Source organism: Lepidochelys olivacea (assembly GCF_965140295.1).
Source record: "Lepidochelys olivacea isolate rLepOli2 genome assembly, chromosome: 24".
Classification (NCBI taxonomy): Eukaryota; Metazoa; Chordata; order Testudines; family Cheloniidae; genus Lepidochelys; species Lepidochelys olivacea.
The window spans coordinates 8,211,385-8,229,650 of record NC_140434.1 but is presented as its reverse complement, the minus strand read 5'-3'; the positions used below and the strand labels follow the sequence as shown (position 1 = coordinate 8,229,650).

Genomic DNA, 18,266 nt, shown 5'->3' with positions numbered 1-18,266 from the left:
AGCTGCCTGACTTCTTGGGGGAGTGGGGGCTAGTGCTTAGAGCAGGCAGCTGGGAGTCAAGACTCCTGGATCCTGGCTCTGGGAGGGGAGGGGTGTCTAGTGGTTAGAGCAGGAGGGCTGGGAATTCCTGGGTGCTATTCTTGGCTCTACTGTGTGGCCTAGGCCACTTTGCGTCCCCACACTGACAAAACCTAAACACCCAGACGTGGCTCCACAAAGGCTGAGTCCCAGAAGGAACATCCCCAGCTCCCTCCACACCTACCCGTCCCAAGGTAGAGGACAGTGCGAGAAGTGTTGCTGGCGTCCAGGACCCTGTCAGCCACCACCTTGGTGTAGGTGTCATTGGTCTGCAGCACATACAGGGGGCGCTGCCCCTCGGGGTAGATGACGGTCTCGATCTCGGGGTAATCTTTGATGATGCTGAGGACTGCTTTGGAGGGGGCGCTGGGGGAATTGTAGGGGACGCACTATGGAAAGAACGGAAGAGGAAGGGGGGTAACAAAGAGGGAGGCCAATTTCTGCACAGACAGACCCTGCACCCTCAGGCTGCTCCAGTGATGTCTTCGAGGAGCCACCCAACGCAGAGCTCATTTTGGGGGTTAACCAGCAGAGTGTCAAAGAGAGTTAGGCACCTAACTCCTACTAGAATTAATGGGAGTGTGACACATGGCCAGAAAGGGTTAAGCAGCTCATCGCTAAATGACTCAGAGTCAACCTTTAGAGACATGTAGAAAAGTATGTAAATGGTGATTAGGGCCATTCTATGTTAGATAGGCTAGAACTTTGAAATAAAAACCTGTATTGTTAGAAAACTAGAGGTAATACTAATTGTATGTGTTGACTTACATCTTTTTAGATGTTAGCCATGTAAACGGACAGTTCCTGTCTATTATTATAGCTATTGATTCAGAGATCAAAAGGGAATATTAACATTTAGACAAATTTTGGGTGAAATAATGTCATTGTCTCTACGTCTCTTTAAAGTTTGTGGTAAACTGTATATGAACTGCTTAACGGATAAAATTACTTTATGTTAATCCATGTACTTGATTACTGGTGATTTTTGGGAAACAGAAGGTTACATCAAAAGCCTATTGTTCAACCAGGACTGTATGGTCAAGAGGCTGCTAGAAAACTGTATAAAAGACTCTTGGCACCTGATCCTTTCATCTCAGATCTGCTTGATACTTTATGCAGGGGAAACTTGAGTCATAAGACTGAGATCTCCAGTCCCATCTGGATCACCCTGAATATGAACATTGGACTATAACCTATGGACTAATTCTGAAAGAACTCTTTTCAACTACAAAACTCACCATCTCTACAGTGAATCTGATCTCAGAACTGGGCTCATGTCTGTATGTATACTGATCTTTTAACCATACTCTCTTTTCTTTTTAAATAACTTGTAGCTTAGTTAATAAGAGTTGGCTGTATGCGTGTGTTTGGGTAAGATCTGAAATATTCATTAACCTGGGAGGTAATGTGTCCGATCCTTTGGGATTGGTAGAACTATCTTCTATGATGAATAATGTGTTCAGCAATCCTCATCCTATTTGACCTGGGTGTCTGGCTGGAGGCCTAAGGCTGGCTTGCTTTAAGAGAACTGAGTTTTGGCTTCTGGGTAGCCAGTGAGGTGTTGTAGAAGCTGTTTTGAGGCTAGCTTGGTGGATCTAAGCACTGGAATGACCACCAGCTTTGGGGATGGTCTGCCCCATTCTTTGCAGTTTGCCCTAATTAAGTAACCGCAGTGTGGCTCCCTGGTCAGAGGGAGTTAGGCACCGAAATACCTTTGAGGATCTGGACCTAAATGCTGCTATGGGAGTTGAGCGAAATGTTTCATACGACACTTTTTTCTAACCAAGAAACAATGCAGGATCGGCTCAGTTGCAATATTTTGTGAATTCGTGTTGGTTTCGGCAAATTGTTCGGGGTTGGGGAAAAACCCTACATTTTTTTTCAAAAATGTCAAAAAATGTTTCGATTCAAACCACTTTTTGTTTTGAAATTCCCTTTAATTTCGTTTTTAAAAAAGGAGGCAAAAGCCCCGAACTGAAATGAAACTTTGTTCGCCCCAAAATGAAAATGTTTGACTTTTTGATTTGCCCATTTTCTTTTAATTTCAATTTTGGGTTGCCCCAAATGATTCTTCCCCCGATTTTCCGGACTTGCCAGTGAACCGAACAATGTGTTATTCGCCCCACTCTTGTATCCATGAGATTGCAACAGTCTCTGTGCTCACCTGTTTGTCCTCCCTAAACGCTTCCCTATTCATGTGCACCTGCCCCCTTCGGGCACCCACGTGGGACTGAGGGGGACCAGGTTCCATCCCTAGCTTTGCCACTGATCTGCTGGGTGACCTTGGGCCAGTCCCATCTCCTTCCCAGTCCTCCCTCCAGAGCGCTCACTGCAGCTACTAACCCTCTCCCTGCCACAGGTTCAGTTTGCTCCTAAAGATGTGACAGGACCCAGGCGTCTGGTGCTAGGGGTCCCGTGGAGAAGGAGCTGGCAGAGAGTAGAGGAGAGACAGCGACTGGGAGGTGCTGAGGGCAGCAGGGAAGAGATGGCTGGCTTTCCTTTGGAGGGATGGGGGGCTGTGGATAGAGGGATGAGTGGGGTTGCACAGGAAGCTTGGCCCTGTGGAGATAATTTGTTGTTTACAAATTCCCGTGGAAAGGAGGAAGAGCTCTGGGTTACTTTTATTTGCAAGCATTTAAAGGGGTGCTCAGTGCTTGGCCTGGGCCCCTCCCGCCTAATCATGCAGCTCCCAGAAAGCAGAAGGGCAAAGCTGCACTTTCGAAATGACTCCACAGCCACTTGTAGGCCCCTGTGACAGCGGGCCCTTTGTGGCTACTGACTGCCCCGGGCAGCTCTCTGGTAATTCCCTGCAAGCCATAGAAGCTCGGAGTCCATCCCCCAACACCTCCGTTCGCTGTCAGAAATGGGGGTCCCTTCGTTACTCCTGGGGAGCTGTTTTGGGACGCAAACCCCGCCCCATGCAGGCCTCACCGTGCCGGGTCGGTGCGCTGGCAGGACGCTGGTGTAGCCCTTGAGCTTGGAGGTTCGGAAGGTGTGGGTCACCGTGTCCATGGAGTAGGCGCACACGGCAGTCGTGCCCCTGCAGGTGGAAAATGCTCCCTTCAGGCTTTGGCAGCTGGCAAGGCAGAGCTGGTTACCACTGGCACTGGATGCTTTGTGCTAGGACCTGGGCTCTGAGGCCCACTCGACGGAAATGAATGGCAGGCGCGGCGGGCCTGTGCTGGAGTCGAACCGGGGAGCCAGCACCGAGTTACTTTCCCTGCTCGGGGAGGGGGAGACTGGCCAGGGAGCTCAGACGCCTTGTCATTGTCTTCTGCCTCTTTGCCCAGTGGATGTCCTGCCTGTCTAAGCCGCTCCGGGCTGGGCAGCTTCCTGCCCTATTCTTCACGGGCAGAGTTTGGGGATGGAGCTGGGGATGAGGGGGGGATGTTGCTCCCCCAAACTGCAAGTCTGGGGCAGGCATGGAATTTCCCCCTCTACGCTTGGCCCCATTGGCCTGACTGGAGCTGCCCCTGCCCCCCAAATATATACGTCAAACCACGCCTATGCTATTCCCCTGGTCATGGGGGGAGGTTCTCCTGGCGAAGGGGCACCGTGATTCCCACCTGCCTCATGACAGCAGCAGGCATACTCCATGGGAGAGGAACAACAGGGTGGGCGAGAGCCCCCCCTACCATGGCCCTGCCTTCTCCCTGCACCCCCAGGCAACGTTCTGCCCCCTTCACCAGCCGTGGGGCAAGGAGTCTGTGTGACTTCAGCCTGCAGCGTGGCCCCAGCCCTGCCCGGCTCCGGCTGCGGCCCCTGCTCACCAGGCACTGGCGAAGATCCCGTACAGCATCCCTCGGCCTGTCTGCCCCTTGCCCAGGACCACAGCATCGCGCAGCTCGTTGAAGCGCTGGGGATGGGTGGGACCGCCGCACACCAGCCTGGCCTGGAGGAACGTGGTCCAGAAATCGACCAGGAGGCTCTTTCCACCTTCATCCACCTAAGCAGGGTGACAGAGGGAAAATCCCAGAGCTCTTCAGGCCTAGAGCACGAACGTTCCACCACAACGCCCCCTGCCCCTGCCACCAGATCCACGCGTGGCCTGAACCATGCTGGCCAAAGCGCACGGCCACGGCCCGTTATAACAACAGCGAGAGTTGTTATAACTACGCATTGAGAACTCATGTGGCTCACAGACATGGCTCACAAAACTGGTCTTTTTAGCTCCGGCTACTTCATGCTTCCAGGGCCTGCTGCTCACACTGTGACATCACCCTCGCACCCGTGTCAGGTGTAAGAATGACAGACATTTGCCTTTCACTGCCAGCTCTCGGCCCGCGGGGTCTCCGTACCTTACACACGCGGCCCAGCCGGGCTTTGACCGGCTCTTCGTCCAGCCCCGCCGTCTTGTTGACTTCGTTATAGAAGAAGTAGATTTCATCCAGGTTGGACTCCTTTTCCGGCACCAAGGCGGCGCTGACGAACTCTGCCTCTGCGGGAGGAAAGGGGGATGGGGTGGGAAAAGAGATCGAAGTGTGTAAAGAAATTTGGCTGGAGCCATGTGTGTGTCAGCACCACCACTAACTCCTTGGCCAAGTCAAGATACGGGCCTGGAGGGGGTCATGCGTGTCGCCAACCCCAGGCCCCTCAAAACAATGAGACTGGCTTTAGAATCAAGAGATTGGAAATAAATAAATAAATAAATAAATAAATAAATGCGGGGTTCTGGTTATTCTGAGCCTTTCGGAATCACATTTTCCAGCTTTTCTCTGCAACCAGGAGAGCTAAATAATTTATATTTTAAAGCAAGCTGAGATTCTCTTGCAATGCCGGGACTAAATGAGCTGGGGCTTTAAGAAGGACTTTTAACTACTGTGAGGCTTGCAAGACTGTTGTGTGAATTGACTCTCCTGGATTGCATCTGTTTCATAGAATAATAGTCATCATCCCTAGCTCTCCCCAAAGGAGGTCAGTATCACTATCCCCATTTTGCAGATGGGAAACTGAGGCACAGAAAGGAACTTGCCCAAGGTCACCCAGCAGCAGAACCAGGAACAGAATCTTGGTCTCCTGTTCCCCACTTCAGTGCTCTATCCCCATGACCACATTTTGTTTTGGGAATCAGAGCTTCTACTGGCAGAGAATCTGTATCATCTCTGCAGTAAGGGGCAGTGTACCCATTCTCTGAAGTGCCAGCTTTTTCTGGATGCCATCTGCCATGCTTGCAAATGTGTCTTTCAACCTTCTTCTTATTACCTTTCCAGCCTAGATTGCTAGAGCTGAAGGGTTCTGAAATGCCAACCTATGGAACTCCCTGCTGCAGGGGTTCAGCAAGGCAAACACTGTGGGGGCTGGACAGTTCTATGGCCAAAATAACACATAGCTGTTTCAGCTGAGACTGGGGTAATGGAGTTTGATGCTAAAGGAACCAGATGATCACTCCAGCAGGATGGATTGGCAAACAACCCCTGGCACATGCAAGGTTTGACCCAGTGCGTTGCCTTGGGGTGAGATCCAGCAGCATCAGGGACTGGCTGCTACTGGAGGTGATGGATCTTTGGGGAAAGCGTCGGGCCCAGCCTGGCTGCTCTGACCCGCCTTGGGGCAGGCCAATAGGAAAAGTCTCTCTTACTGGTGAGCCATTTATCTTCTGTCCTCAGCAGCTTCCTTGGGCCATAGCTCCTCTGGATGGTGCTTCTGTCCTGGGACAATGCCGAGTACAGGCTGCCCTCTGCAATATTAACCCAAGACAAAAGAGGATGGGTGTTCTCCATGGGGGGGCGGGAGCCCTAGCCCCCTCCCACCTTCTGGGGGGAAGCCCCACCAGCCTCCTGTGGAGTATGGCCATTATCCAGTATGCCAATATCCACTTTCAAGACAACAGAGGACCCTGGTCCATGGGCAACAAAGAACAAACCTTGTTCTTCATGGCCAGCTGCAGGTCACACTGGGAGACAGGAGTAGAGGCGGGACTAGAACCCACATATCCTGGCTCCCAGTTGCCTGCTCTAACCACTAGCCCACATTCCCTTCCAGAGCTGGGAACAGAACCCAGGAGTCTTGGTTCCCCATCCCCAACCAGTAGACTCCTCACTGGGAATAGAACCCAGGAGTCCAGGCTCCTCATCCCCTGCGCCAACCAGTAGAACCCTTGCTGGGAATAGAACCCAGGAGTCCTGGTCCCCATCACCTCTCAGCAGAGTTCCAAAGCCCATCTAGGCTGCAGTGGGATCTCCTCCAAAGAAGGAAACTCCTTTATTGGCACCAGCCCTGCTCCCAACCTCCCCTGTCCACTGGACCTTCCCATGGGCCTGGCTCATCTTGGGATATTACAGGCTGCAGTGGGGAAGCCCACTGCATGGGTCCAATGCCACCTCCCTCTCCGGCACCGCTCCTCTGGGGCTTGGGATCCAGAGAGCAAGAGGCAGAGAACACACCCAGGGCGAGGCCCAGGGGGACCCTAGGTGGATCCCCGCCCCCCACTCTATCTGGGGATGGACAGAGGTGGATCTCCTTACCCACAGCGATGGCTGCAGCCGGCTGAGACGGTGATGCCGGGGCGAGGCTCTCCCCGCTGATGGCAAGGGCTTGGCCCCGTTTGTCCTGCTGCAGTGTCGTGTCATTGGTCTGGGAGGGGAGTGGGGGTAAACCCAAGCCAACAGTTTTAATTGTTTCTATAGATCTTCTTACCCAAGAAGCTTCACAGACCTCAGCCCAACTGGCCTCTTGCAGTCTGACATTTCTCTGATTCTATTTTCCCTGCGAGGCAGTGCCCATCTTACACACATGGAGACAGGGCAGGGGCCGCGGGAGTCCACTGCAGAGCTGGGAATGGAACCCAGGAGTCCTGGCACCCAACCCCCTACTTTAACCCACTGGACTCACACTTCCTTAAGCGATGTCTTAGGAAAATGAACCCAGATTTGACAGGTCACAGGGCAATATTATAGACCCGGGGATGGAAATGTCCCAGTTATGAGTGAGGTGACTAGTGCCCCCTATGCCCATGGGCCATTCTCTATGCATTCCCCCAGCCTGCCATGCTCACCAGGAACCAGCATTTGGGGGAACCAGCGTTGGTGCCACAGACGATGATGGAGCTGCTGTTCAGCCTCTGGATCACCCGGATGTAGTTGTCACACTCGGCCTGTGGGAGAACCAGCCCCGAAGCACTGTGGTTAGTGCTCGTTACACGTACCCGGCATTAATGGCAGGAACAGACCCAGCCCTCGGCATTTCACTGAGCAGGTAGATCTGAGACGTCCTCTGTGTGTGATTATACACCCACGATAGAGCCCTGATGGGTGACAGAGTCAGGGGCACAGCTGGGATAGAACCCACGAGTTCTGAGTCCCTGGCCTCTGCTCCCACCACTAGACCCCAGTCCCGTCCCAGAGCTGGAAACAGAACCCAGGAGTCCTGCCTCCCAGACTCCACGTTTGCTCTACTTAGAAGCCCCATTCCCCTCCCACAGCTGGGAACAGAACCCAGGAGTCCTGCCTCCCAGACTCCACGTTTGCTCTACTTAGAAGCCCCATTCCCCTCCCACAGCTGGGAACAGAACCCAGGAGTCCTGCCTCCCAGCCCCCCTTTGCTCTACCTACTAGACCCCCCCCCACCATGCAATGCTGTCTGTTCAGTGGGTAGCGGGACGCGCTCAGGAAATGGAGAAACTATGGCGGGGAAGGAAGCTCAAAGCAACTGCCCAGCTCCTTGGAGCCAAGCCCTGGCATGGTGAAGGGACCACCGGCCCTGCCCGGAGCAGAGGCAAGGGGTCCCTCCATGATCAGCACTGTGGGGGCGTCTCTAAGCTCCATTAGCCGTCTCTGGGGGGCTCAACATGCTGCTGGGGGTGTCAGTCGCTCACGGCTCAGGCCCATCCCTCGCCAGGGTCCCCTCTCACCTGCACCACCCCAGGCTTGCTCCTGCAGTTCTTCTCCACCTTCTCATCAGCCCGCAGGGGAACCTGGGAGGCAGACGGGGAGGAATGCTGATCAGACCCTGATCCGCCCCATGCCCCTGGCCACAGGTGGAAAGGGCCAGTGGGGTAGCCCTCAAGGGGATGGTGCTTCTGATCCGTCACAGGAGGGGTCTCTGACCCTGGCCATACCCCATCTTCCCACAGACCTCACAGCCCCGAGCCGCCCCCATCGACTATGCAAGGGGAGTGGGGAGATGTGGCATTAACCTCGTGTTTATCGGAGCCCCTCACGCAGCACCTCTGTGCTCCCAGGGGGACCTGCTGCAAATGGAGACAGCCCGAGATCTCTCTGGCCGTGCGGCCTCGAGAGAGGAAAGCCCTGCTGTGGGATGGCAGGTGGCCGTCCCGTGGGTACCTGGCCAGCTGGCAGGTGGCCCCTGAGCCCGGCAAGTGACTCTCAAAGGGACTCTCCTTTCAAAGCCCAGCCTGGTCTCGGCTGGGAGCTGCCTTCCTTAGGCTGAGCTGGGGTTGGCTGATGGCCCAAGGAAAGGAAACTCGCCAGTAGGATCTGATGGAGCCTGTCCTTGCTGGGAGTCTCTTCCTGGTGCCTGAGCCAGTCTCCTCTAAAAGCTGCCAGATCTCTTCATTGGCTTGTCAGCTCTGGGGCCTCCAGCTGATCATACACCATCATTGCAGGCCCGGGAGGGAGGGGATGGCAGGGGCCAGAATAAACCCAATGAGAGGGGCGAGGGACCCCCACACACCCCACCTCTTACCTGGGTCTGGTTGACCTCCGCCTCCTTAAATGTCAAGATGCGCAGCGCTCCCCTGCCCCCAACGTACAGCTGCTCAGATCCGGCATCATGGAAGAGGACTGTGGACTTCTCCCCATTCTCAAAGCTTAGCACAGGAGAGTCTGGGGGGGAAAGTGAGGGGGCAGGACGAGAAAGGAGAGGATAAAGTTTGCTGAAGGCTGAAATCCAGACTCTACCCCCAGCCCATCCTTCCCAGCTGGCTTCTTTCCTCTCTAAGGCAAATATCTTGCGATCAGCCTCCTCCCGTTTTCAGATGGGGAAACTGAGGCACACAGCAGGGCCATAGTTTGGGACCCACGGTGGGCAAGCTGCAGTGCTGGGAAGAGAGCCCAGCTGGCAGCACAGTTCGCTAGACCGCACAGCGTCTCTTGGGGTCGCCAGACTCTCCCTGAGGCAACAATTCAGGGCCCATTCTGATGCTCAGTCTCTCTTTCCGGACACTCGGTGCCAAACTGGATGGCAGCTTCTTTATAGTGTGGACACTAGAGACTGGACTGAGACCTGCCAAACCCACCCCTTGCCTATCGAAGGCTTAAAGAGACGCTGTCGGTTCCTGCTACAGGGGAAGAGGGAAAAGCTAGCTCCGGCCGGCCCAATCCACATTTTATGAACGCGCCCCAGTGCACATTGTTCCTGGACCTCAGCCTGTCCATGGGTAGCATGAAAACCTCAGCCTTACGCAGGCCAAATCTGCCCCAGCAGGGCAATAGTCCAGAGCAGGGTTTCTTGAAAACTGGTCCGTGGACTGGCGCCGGTGTCTGAGATTTCCCTGACGCAGTTCAGGAAGGCAGGAAGCTTGCCCCTGGTACCACAAAGGTTGAGAAATGCTGCTCTGGAAGCAGGCACCCAGCTTATTTCGCACACAGGCAGGTCCACAGGGCTCCAGTAGGGGGCACCGGCAGACAAGCACACAGCTCTTGTGCGGCATGCCCACGGTCGCTGATCCAGGCACCTACACACCCTGCCCTGTAACCAGGATGGCGCCAGGTCCTGTACAAGCCAATGCAGAAAGCTGGTCCCTGCCCCGTAGGGACAGCACACAGCCATGGGCTGCTCCTTGCTGCGGTCATCTTGCGGCCAGCCAAGAAGCCAGACCAGGTGCGGCTGGCTCTTGGAGCTGGTACCTGCCCCCAGCCTGGGATTCTGGCTCTCTTGGTTGTGCAGTGACCCGCCCTCTTGGCCTCCCATTGGCACAGGCTTATCATGCAGGAGGGAGCGCCATTATGTTTTCACTAGAGTAGTGACCATGGGATGGGTGTGGGCATGTAGGAGTTTCTGGTCCTGGTACTAAGGATCAGGGAGAGGGGGGCATCATGATGCACCCACCCAGGGATGGGGAGTGGCTGTTGGCTGGGCATCAGGGTACAGAGGGTTAAGTCATCTCTGGCTTTGACAAGGAGAGCACCCTCACCAGCAGCAAAAATTCTCCTCCACCATCAGTGGGTGGGGGCTGCAGGCACTGAGAGAGAGAGAGCAGACCTGGGGGCTCAATTCTGCCCCCTGCTGAGCTCAGGGGAGCAGGCCCTGCCTCTGATTCTGACAGACAGCCTCCCACCAGGCTGCCAGGTGGGGACTCTTATAGGGGAGGATTTGGGGGAAACGGGGGGAAACTGATTCTTAGGTCCCATCGCTGGCAACTACCCTGCAATGACTTCCTGCTATGGGATTGCCTCTCAGGCTAGCCCAAGGGGTACAGTAATGGACGCCCCTTTACCTTTATTGCCTCCCTGGCCCATACCACTTCCATGTCACTACCAAAGCAATGGATCTTCCTTCCCTCCTAGCGCCTCTTTCAGGGCAAACGTTTTCAGCCACGCCCTGCACGAGACACCCCTTGGTGCTTTTGCTGCCAAGCAAAGATGGGCTTTGGTTTCCCACTGGAGCAAGGGGGCAGAGCTGGAACAGGCCACGGTGTGTGCAATGTGGCTTTTTCATTCTCTGTGCGTTGAGTGGCAAAGGGAAAAAAAGACACCACTCTGCTCCGGGAAACCGCAGAGCCATCAGAAAACTGCAGCGGCTGCATTACACAGATGTTGTTTTTCTCCCCCTGGCAAGCCACCAACACTTCACAATGAATGCGGGTCAAGGGGCAGGGGCTTTTTCACGAGGGAGGGTCAGACTGGATTGTGCTGAGGAATTGGTCTCCTGGTAGAGGCAATTTTGGAGAGTAAGGCATGGATCATGCTGCAGCTGGGGGCACTTATCTGCATTGCAGAGGGTGCAGAGACTTGTCTATAACATCCGTAGTCCCTCTTTCAGTAACGGAGGCACCAGCTGGCTCTTTCAACAGCTAGGAGTTAACCCTGAGCCTGTCAGTTTTGAATCAGATGGGAAGTGACTCCAAATGAAATCACTGATCAGGCTGCAGTTGTAACACCTGTCAGACCAACAGCCCAGATTGACGGTTATCTGCCACTGGCAGCCAAAAAATAAATAAAAGTTTCCTTCTTGTCATCTCTTTAATCAAATCAAATTAATGTATGGATCAGTCTTTAAGTAAAATATTCCCCCAGCAAAACTCCCCTCCCCACCTCAAAAGCTGCTTTCTAAACCCACCATGCCATCCCCTCTTTGCCCCCCATTAAACACTCCCACCTTTCATTTCCTATCATCAGATGGTTAGATCCGCAGGAGGCCGATAGGAAATTAACCCCCGCGTCATACAAGCCAAGTCAAGCAAACAGCAAAAACAATATGAAATGAAACATACCGAGTGGGTCAGGAATATGGCACCAACAGACGCATCAGATCTTATCTCACCTTTAAGGGTAAACTTCAGTCTTGGTATCTTTTGGGCTGAACAGAACGCTGACAGGAGGAATAAATACAGAGATCTCATATTTGTGCCTGTCCACACGCCTCTGGAGAGAATTTTCTTTCTGATGTTAACTACTGTCACTAAGACTCTGGCAGGGCTGGCTCGGTGCTGTCTGTATAGTTCTGAGCCTTGGGCTTTCTCTGGTGGGCTCGTCTGCAGTTTCACATTTTATACCTGCCATCCTGAGCCAGGAGATGTAACGTCAGCATAACTTCCTTCAAAGGAGAGGAGACGGAGGAGAAAATAACCCCCCCCCGAGCTCCACAAAATGGAGCTCCAGAAAACAGCTTCAGCAAGAAATTGCTCTTGTGGGGAAGATGGGAAAATCACAAGGTGCGGGAGCGAGCTGCAGCGATCTAGCGAAGTGGTTTTAAAGGCCACCCGTTCAGGGGTTGCTCATCGGTCAGTGGGGACGCCCTGCCCCTGGGATTTTCTAGCCCAAGCATCAGCCCTGCACTGGAAATGCAGATGCCAGGCTCCGCATTTTGTCCTGGTTTCAGCATGAAACCTCTTTTAGTGCAGAAAGGCCACGTCCCCCTACCCTTGAGCCCAATCAGTGCCCCCTCTCCCCCCAGTGTAACTGCCTAAGCAGGATCACTTGAGGCCGGAAGGTCGGTCCCCAGCATATATCGTCCGGGAGGACTCCAGGAGGGTTGCCTAGTAAATGATGCTCACTGGATCGGGGGAGCTCTGAAGCTGGCAGGAGCTGATGCTAACCCAGACAGCAGGTGAGTTGTAAAGCCGAGGAGGGACTTTAGTTCCCCTAGTTAAAAGCCCTCTGCCAAAGGAACAGGTTGCCATGGTGATGGGCCCAGTGCTAGACAGAAGGGACCTAGTTCTTGGCTACACCAGGGCCCCTTGAGGCTGCTCTGGTGGGCTATACAAGGGGCTGAAATTGTGCCCCCCCTAAGACTCTCCCCTGTGCAGGGGACCTCTCTGGAGCTGAGGTTAGCCTCTGCACTTGCCTTGCGCCCAGCCCCTGCTTCCGTGGGGAGTAAAGCGTAAAATCGAGCAGCCTCAGGGCTGCTCTAATGGGCGTTGCGGCCGAGGCAGGGCCTTGCACAGCCCCAGAATACTGGGAGCAGAAAGGTGGCTTCAAGGCAAAGCCAGCCTTACCCGCACCCACCGTATGCAACACTCTGTCCCTCACATATTGGGGTTGATCGGCTGCTGCACCTAACAGACCCAAGTTGCTTAGCTCGGGCAGTGAAGGTGCCTGTGTACAGATCCAGAAATCCCAGGTTCAGTCAGGGCTGCTGGTGACCCACTCAGGGGTGTGGGGGTAACACTGGATTTGTCTCTCCCCTGAGTGCAGGAACAGAGGCAGGCCCATGGCACTAAAGCCATTTAAAATCTGGGCATACACACAGCGGAGGGGTTACAAGCACTCCTCCCGCTGTGTGACTGCTGCCTTTCCCAGGTGCCGCGCCCAGCTCTGGGGCCAGAACCAAACATGGGCTCAGCTGCTGTGACTTCAAGGACTGACTACCTGGTTGGCAAGCAAAATTGGGCGGGTGTCTACGTGAGCCCAACTGGGCCCACAAACCCGACTCTAAAACCAGGCCCGCGACCTTCGCTCGCTTCCCGTTTAGCTGCCCCACTGATGGCACAAGGAGGCCAAGTGCAAAACCTCCAAAATGGCCACTCAGCTTTCAACGCCTCCACTTTGGGGGGCCCCAGTTTGAGATGCTCAGGGCCTGGTTTTCAGAGATGCGGCTCCCCTGGCCATCAGCTGGTTTGGTGGGTCACCCATTGGGGGAGGGATAGCTCAGTGGTTTGAGCATTGGCCTGCTAAACCCAGGGTTGTGAGTTCAATCCTTGAGGGGGCCATTTAGGGATCTGGGGCAAAAATTGGGGATAGGTCCTGCTTTGAGCAGGGGGTTGGACTAGATGACCTCCTGAAGTCCCTTCCAACCCTGATATTCTATGATCTCTGAAGATCAGGCTCTAGATGTCTCAGATTGGGTTGAAGAGGTCAGTTGTGGGAGTCAGTGGGTTGGGGACTAGAACTGCCGATATCCAAGCCTCGCCTGCCAACCTCTCCACAGAAGAGAGCGCTCACCTGTCGCTGTTCGGGGTCTAATTTTGGGCTAGACCAGCTTTGCAAACGATGCGTGGAGCTCTTTATCTTTGCACTTTCCCAAAGGGTTATTCCTGCTGGGCCTTGCCCAGGACAATGGAGCATGGAGCGAAGCCATGAAGGCGTTGCATTCTGAATGCCCGAGCGAGCCCTAGCCACGCAAGACGAGGATAAGAACACACTGGGTCAGACCAATGGCCCACCTAGCCAGTATCCTGTCTTCCGACAGTGGCCAGGGGCCAGCTGCTTCAGGGGGAATGAACAGAACGGGGCAATTTTGAATGATCAATTGTTGTCCAGTCCAATTTCTGGCTGTCTGAGGCTAGGGGTTGCGTCCCCCCGACCATCTTGGCTAATGTCCATTGATGGACTTATCCTTCAGGAACTTTTCCTTTTTGAACCTAGTTATACTTTTGGCCTTCACAGCGTACCCTGGCGGTGAGTTCCACAGGTTGACTGTGAAGAATACCGTATGCTTGTTTAAAAGCCATTGCCTATTAATTTCAGTGAGTGGCCCTGGTTCCTGTGGTCTGTGAAGGGGTAACTAACACGTCCCTCGTCACTTTCTCCACACCGGTCATGATTTTATGGACCTCTGTCCTTTCCCCCCGTAGTCACCTCTTTTCCAAGCAGAACAGCCCCAGTCTTCTCAATCTCCCCTCGAACGGCGGGTCTTCCATCCTCTAATCATTTTCACTGCCTTCCTCTGCCCCTTTGCAGACAGAATTTCAGCTTCTCCGACCCCCTGGCTGTGCTCCCCAACCCGGGTCGGTTCTGCTGGAAGTGACTACAGGTTCGAATGCTTTCACAGCCTGTCTTCTGCATTTTCAGTAGCATTACACTGAATAAGCTCCTCTCCCGCCCCCCGGCACTCCCCATGTCTCATGTCACTGCTTGTACCTCTCCCCTTAGCCATGGGGGGCTGAAAGTGCTTGAGTCTGTATATTAGAAAGACTTCTCCGGTGCTGACATGCAGCTGCCTCTGGGTGGAGCACAGCAGCCATTTGAAACCTGTTATTGAACTGGAGCAAAGGGGGAATTTAGGGAGACGGGTGACTGCCCCAGCACTGGGCCTGTAAAGGGTTATATCCCTCCAGACCCCATGAGGAAAGGGCGGGCATGGTTCCTGCCAGAGTCCAGCCCTGCTGCTCATAGCATCTGCCCCCCTGATGGGGGTAACGTAATTCAGCCACAGAGAGTTGGGGGCATCCCCAACATGCCAAGGCCGAGCCCCAGACAAGAACCAGCCCCCCTCCCTCTCTCCAAGGGTCTGGGCAGCCAAGGCTTTCAAGCAGGTTCCCCAAGCAGAAACCCCCTTCTTTCCGGGGCTCCTGTACCCCTCTCCTCCAGGACACTCCCCTCCCCCCCCCGCCGCCAAACTGAGCCGGGATCCTCCCTTCTAAGCCCCACCCATCTCCAGGCTGGATAAGCGCCACGGGTGGGCTGGGTCGGGGCCCACAGCGCCCAGCAAGACTCTTTCATTTCTTCCTGCCTGGCATGGGGAGCTGACCCAGCTCGGGGCCTCCCCCTGCCCTGGAGGTGGCGGGGAGCTCAGTCTGTGCTGCTGGGTGTGTTTGGGGCGTGGGGAATGGAGCTCTTCAGGGCTTTAGCGATTGCAAATCTACAGCCGCTCCCTGCTCTTTTTGCTGCATTATGGAGGGCAGGGCAGGGACTCAGGCTAGGCGTCAGCACTCCTGGCTAGTGGTTAGTGCATGGGAAAGGGGCACCAGGACTCCTGGGTTCTAATCCCAGCTCAGGGAGGGCAGGGGTCTTCTTAGCGGTTGGGGGTGGGTTGGGAGCTAGGAGGGGAGGGATGTGGTTAGAACATGGGGATGAGGATTCAGGATTCCTGGGCGCTATTCCCAGCTCTGGGAGGGGAGCTGGGTCTAGTGCTTAGAGCAGGGGGGCTGGGACAAAGGATTCCTGGGCGCTATTCCCAGCTCTGGGAGGGGAGTGGGGTCTAGTGGTTGGAGCAAGGGGGGAGAATGGGAGCTGGGACTCCTGGGTGCTATTCCCAGCCCCAGCACTGACTCACTGTGCAATCCGTAGTTAGTCCATTCCTCATCCTGCTTTGATTTCTGGGGAACCAACGCTTGGCTCGGGAATTGTTCAGTGTTTAAACCCTGGGCAGCAGCATCTCGTATGCTGACAGTTTGCTCCCTTCCCACTGGGCTGACTCTCCCCCCAACTCCCTCCAGTCCTGATTTCTTTTCTAAGCCCTGCCTAGGCTCCCTCCGCTATTTCTCTTTTATTCCCTGCAGCCTGGGCCGTTTGTGAACATGGGCTCCCTCGTCTGACAGCCTGCGCACCCTGCCCTTATGAGAGATCTGTGTTTTGCAGTGTCATGCCATCACACAGGTACTCTGGCATCTCTCTCCCTCTGCAAGTTCCAAATCACTGCTTGGATCTTGGATTTAGGCTGAGGCTCAAGAAACAGCTTCCTCTTTTCATTTGCGCTGATTTGTCCTGCCTGGCTATAACGCTGGGGACAGAAAATGACAGGGAAGACTAAAGAATAACAAACCCTAAAATCCCTCCAGCCCCTTGTCAGCCAAGATTTTTGCTAACAAGGAGGCCTCGCAGCTCCACCTGGAGGAATGAGACCCACCTACCTCCTGTTGTACAGGCAGGGAAACTGAGGCCTCCAGAGCGGTTCCAGGTCACAAATCACATGGCAGCTTTGGAAAGAGAACCCCGGCGTCCTGGCCTGGTACTGGGTAGCAAAGGTTCTAATTGATTGTCAGGAAGCCCATGGGGTGGGGGGATTGGGAATAGAGGGAAGAAACTATCGATCCTTTGCTCGATAGCGTGAATTGTGCTTTGCTGAGATGCACGTAAAACCTTTTCCCATTGCATGGTGCAGAGAATAACACACAGACTGTATGGCACTCTTCAATGCATTTTCAGCGAGCTAGTTAAATATATCTGGGTTAAAACTGGCTTTCCGAGTCTTTGGCCTACTACGGCCCGTGGGCTGGATCCGGCCCGTCAGGGCTTTGGATCCGGCCTGCGGAATTGCCAGCTCTGTGGTGCAGTGGGGCTAATACAAGTTCCCTGCCTGCCCTGGCCCCACGCCACTCCCGGAAGCGGTCAGCACCACGTCCCTGTGGCCCCTGAGGGAGGGGGCCTGAGCCCTCTGCTGTACTCTGCACCCCAACTCCCTGCCCTGAGCCCCTCCTGCACCCTGCACCCCAACCCCCCGCCCTGAGCCCCCTCTCGCACTCTGCACCCCAGCCTGCCCCAGGGAAATGCTGGGAACACTGCAGGCCCTGTGGGAATCAGCCCAGTTGTTCCTGGGCTGGGTATGGCTGCTACAGCATATTGGGGGGCAGAGGTGAGAGCAGGGAGGAGGAAGGAAAGTCAGGATTCCCAGGTTCAATTCCCAGCTCTGGGAGGGGAGTTGGGCCTAGTGGTCAGAGCAGGGGGGACTGGGAGTCAGAACTCCTGGGTTCAATTCCCGGCTGTGGCAGAGGGGTAGAGATTTAAAGCAGGGCCTGGGACTCGGGCATGTCCTGTGCTCTAGCCCAGTTTGAATGACTTACAGTATAACTTGGAAGCAAATCTCTGTGCCTCAGTTTTCCCCTCGCAGGGGGAGCGTGGGGAGGGTTATCACCTCTGACGAGCCTTGAGCTCCTGAGAGACCGCCAAGAACAGTCGTCACACTCCATCTCTGAACACCCTGCCCCCAGTCCAAGGGCTTGTGGATTTGGGCCTGCTGAAGAGAGAGAATCCAGCTGGGGAGTTTCAAGCTGGAGGATGAGGGCTGTTCGCAGACATGTCCAGTGAGCCAAGCTGGCCTCCATCCCTGTTGCAGGGATCATGTCAGAGAGGGAGCTGGAGTGCTCTGGGCTGCAGCTATTCTCTGTGTTGTATGCCCCCGCAGGGATCGGGCAGAGCACAGCTCCAGGATACAGGGAGCAGAAAGATGGCTTAAAGTTCACAGCTACCGTCGTGCCTCCTCTCCCCACTCCCGGCCTTTCATCCCTGTCCCTGGTGTGGGAACGGAGCAACTGAGAATCATGGTCTGAGGGCTTCTGCTGTGTGCTGGCACCCAGGCCCGGGAGTCAATTTCCCCCTTAGACAATTAGCCTCCCACCCAAGCACACAAGTGACAGAATTCTTTTAGGATGCAGTTAGGGCTAAATTCAAACCTCAGCCAAGCTGGTATAAAATGCAGGGGACAAAATCCCCCAGGGGGCCCCAGCCAGGCTCCAACTTCTCCAAGGAGGTAGCGGAAAACTGCAGTTGAGGAAAAATGACTCAGGAGATGCATGCGTTTCACAAGCTGGGCCGACGGCCAGGAGCAGCGTGATGGACCAAGCCCGTGGCTTGTAGCTGGGCTACCAGGAGGAGAAAGGGACCGTGTGCATACAGCACCTAGCGCCGGGGCCGGGGGGACTACGGGGCTCCTTCAGTACCCACATTGCTAATGCAAAGCACCGGGCTAATCGTAGGCAGGAGGGATGAAACCTGGGCTGTCTGCTAAAATAGACCCCTTTAGCGCAAGTCCAGGAACTGACTCATCAACCTCGCTGTGTGACCAATGCCGCCCCTCGAGGGACCCTGAACGCCACCCCTGAGCGAGCGTGGCTCCCAGCGTCATGCCCG

At 54.9% G+C, this 18,266-nt stretch overlaps 1 protein-coding gene and 1 long non-coding RNA gene across 3 annotated transcripts in view; one reads left to right on the top strand and one right to left on the bottom strand.

Annotated features, from left to right (window-relative positions):
* LOC311512354 (semaphorin-7A-like) overlaps positions 1–11,784 on the bottom strand; it is a 22,933-nt gene extending 11,149 nt beyond the window's left edge. Inside the window, exons 1-10 of one of the 2 annotated variants that reach the window (XM_084613547.1) lie at positions 11,521–11,784; positions 8,722–8,861; positions 7,928–7,990; positions 7,073–7,171; positions 6,543–6,651; positions 5,657–5,755; positions 4,377–4,516; positions 3,849–4,024; positions 3,010–3,118; positions 263–467 (exon numbers count right to left, since the gene is read on the bottom strand). In XM_084613547.1, coding sequence (XP_084469673.1) covers positions 263–467; positions 3,010–3,118; positions 3,849–4,024; positions 4,377–4,516; positions 5,657–5,755; positions 6,543–6,651; positions 7,073–7,171; positions 7,928–7,990; positions 8,722–8,861; positions 11,521–11,599 — 1,219 coding nt within the window. In that variant the 5' untranslated portion in view covers positions 11,600–11,784. The remainder of the gene's footprint in view (positions 1–262; positions 468–3,009; positions 3,119–3,848; positions 4,025–4,376; positions 4,517–5,656; positions 5,756–6,542; positions 6,652–7,072; positions 7,172–7,927; positions 7,991–8,721; positions 8,862–11,520) is intronic. The other variant, XM_084613546.1, reaches the window with a different exon arrangement.
* Positions 1,296–18,266, top strand: part of LOC311512375 — a 26,501-nt gene continuing 9,530 nt past the window's right edge. The window contains exons 1-2 of the long non-coding RNA XR_014709445.1: positions 1,296–1,358; positions 7,059–7,272. This is a non-coding gene — a long non-coding RNA (uncharacterized lncRNA). The remainder of the gene's footprint in view (positions 1,359–7,058; positions 7,273–18,266) is intronic.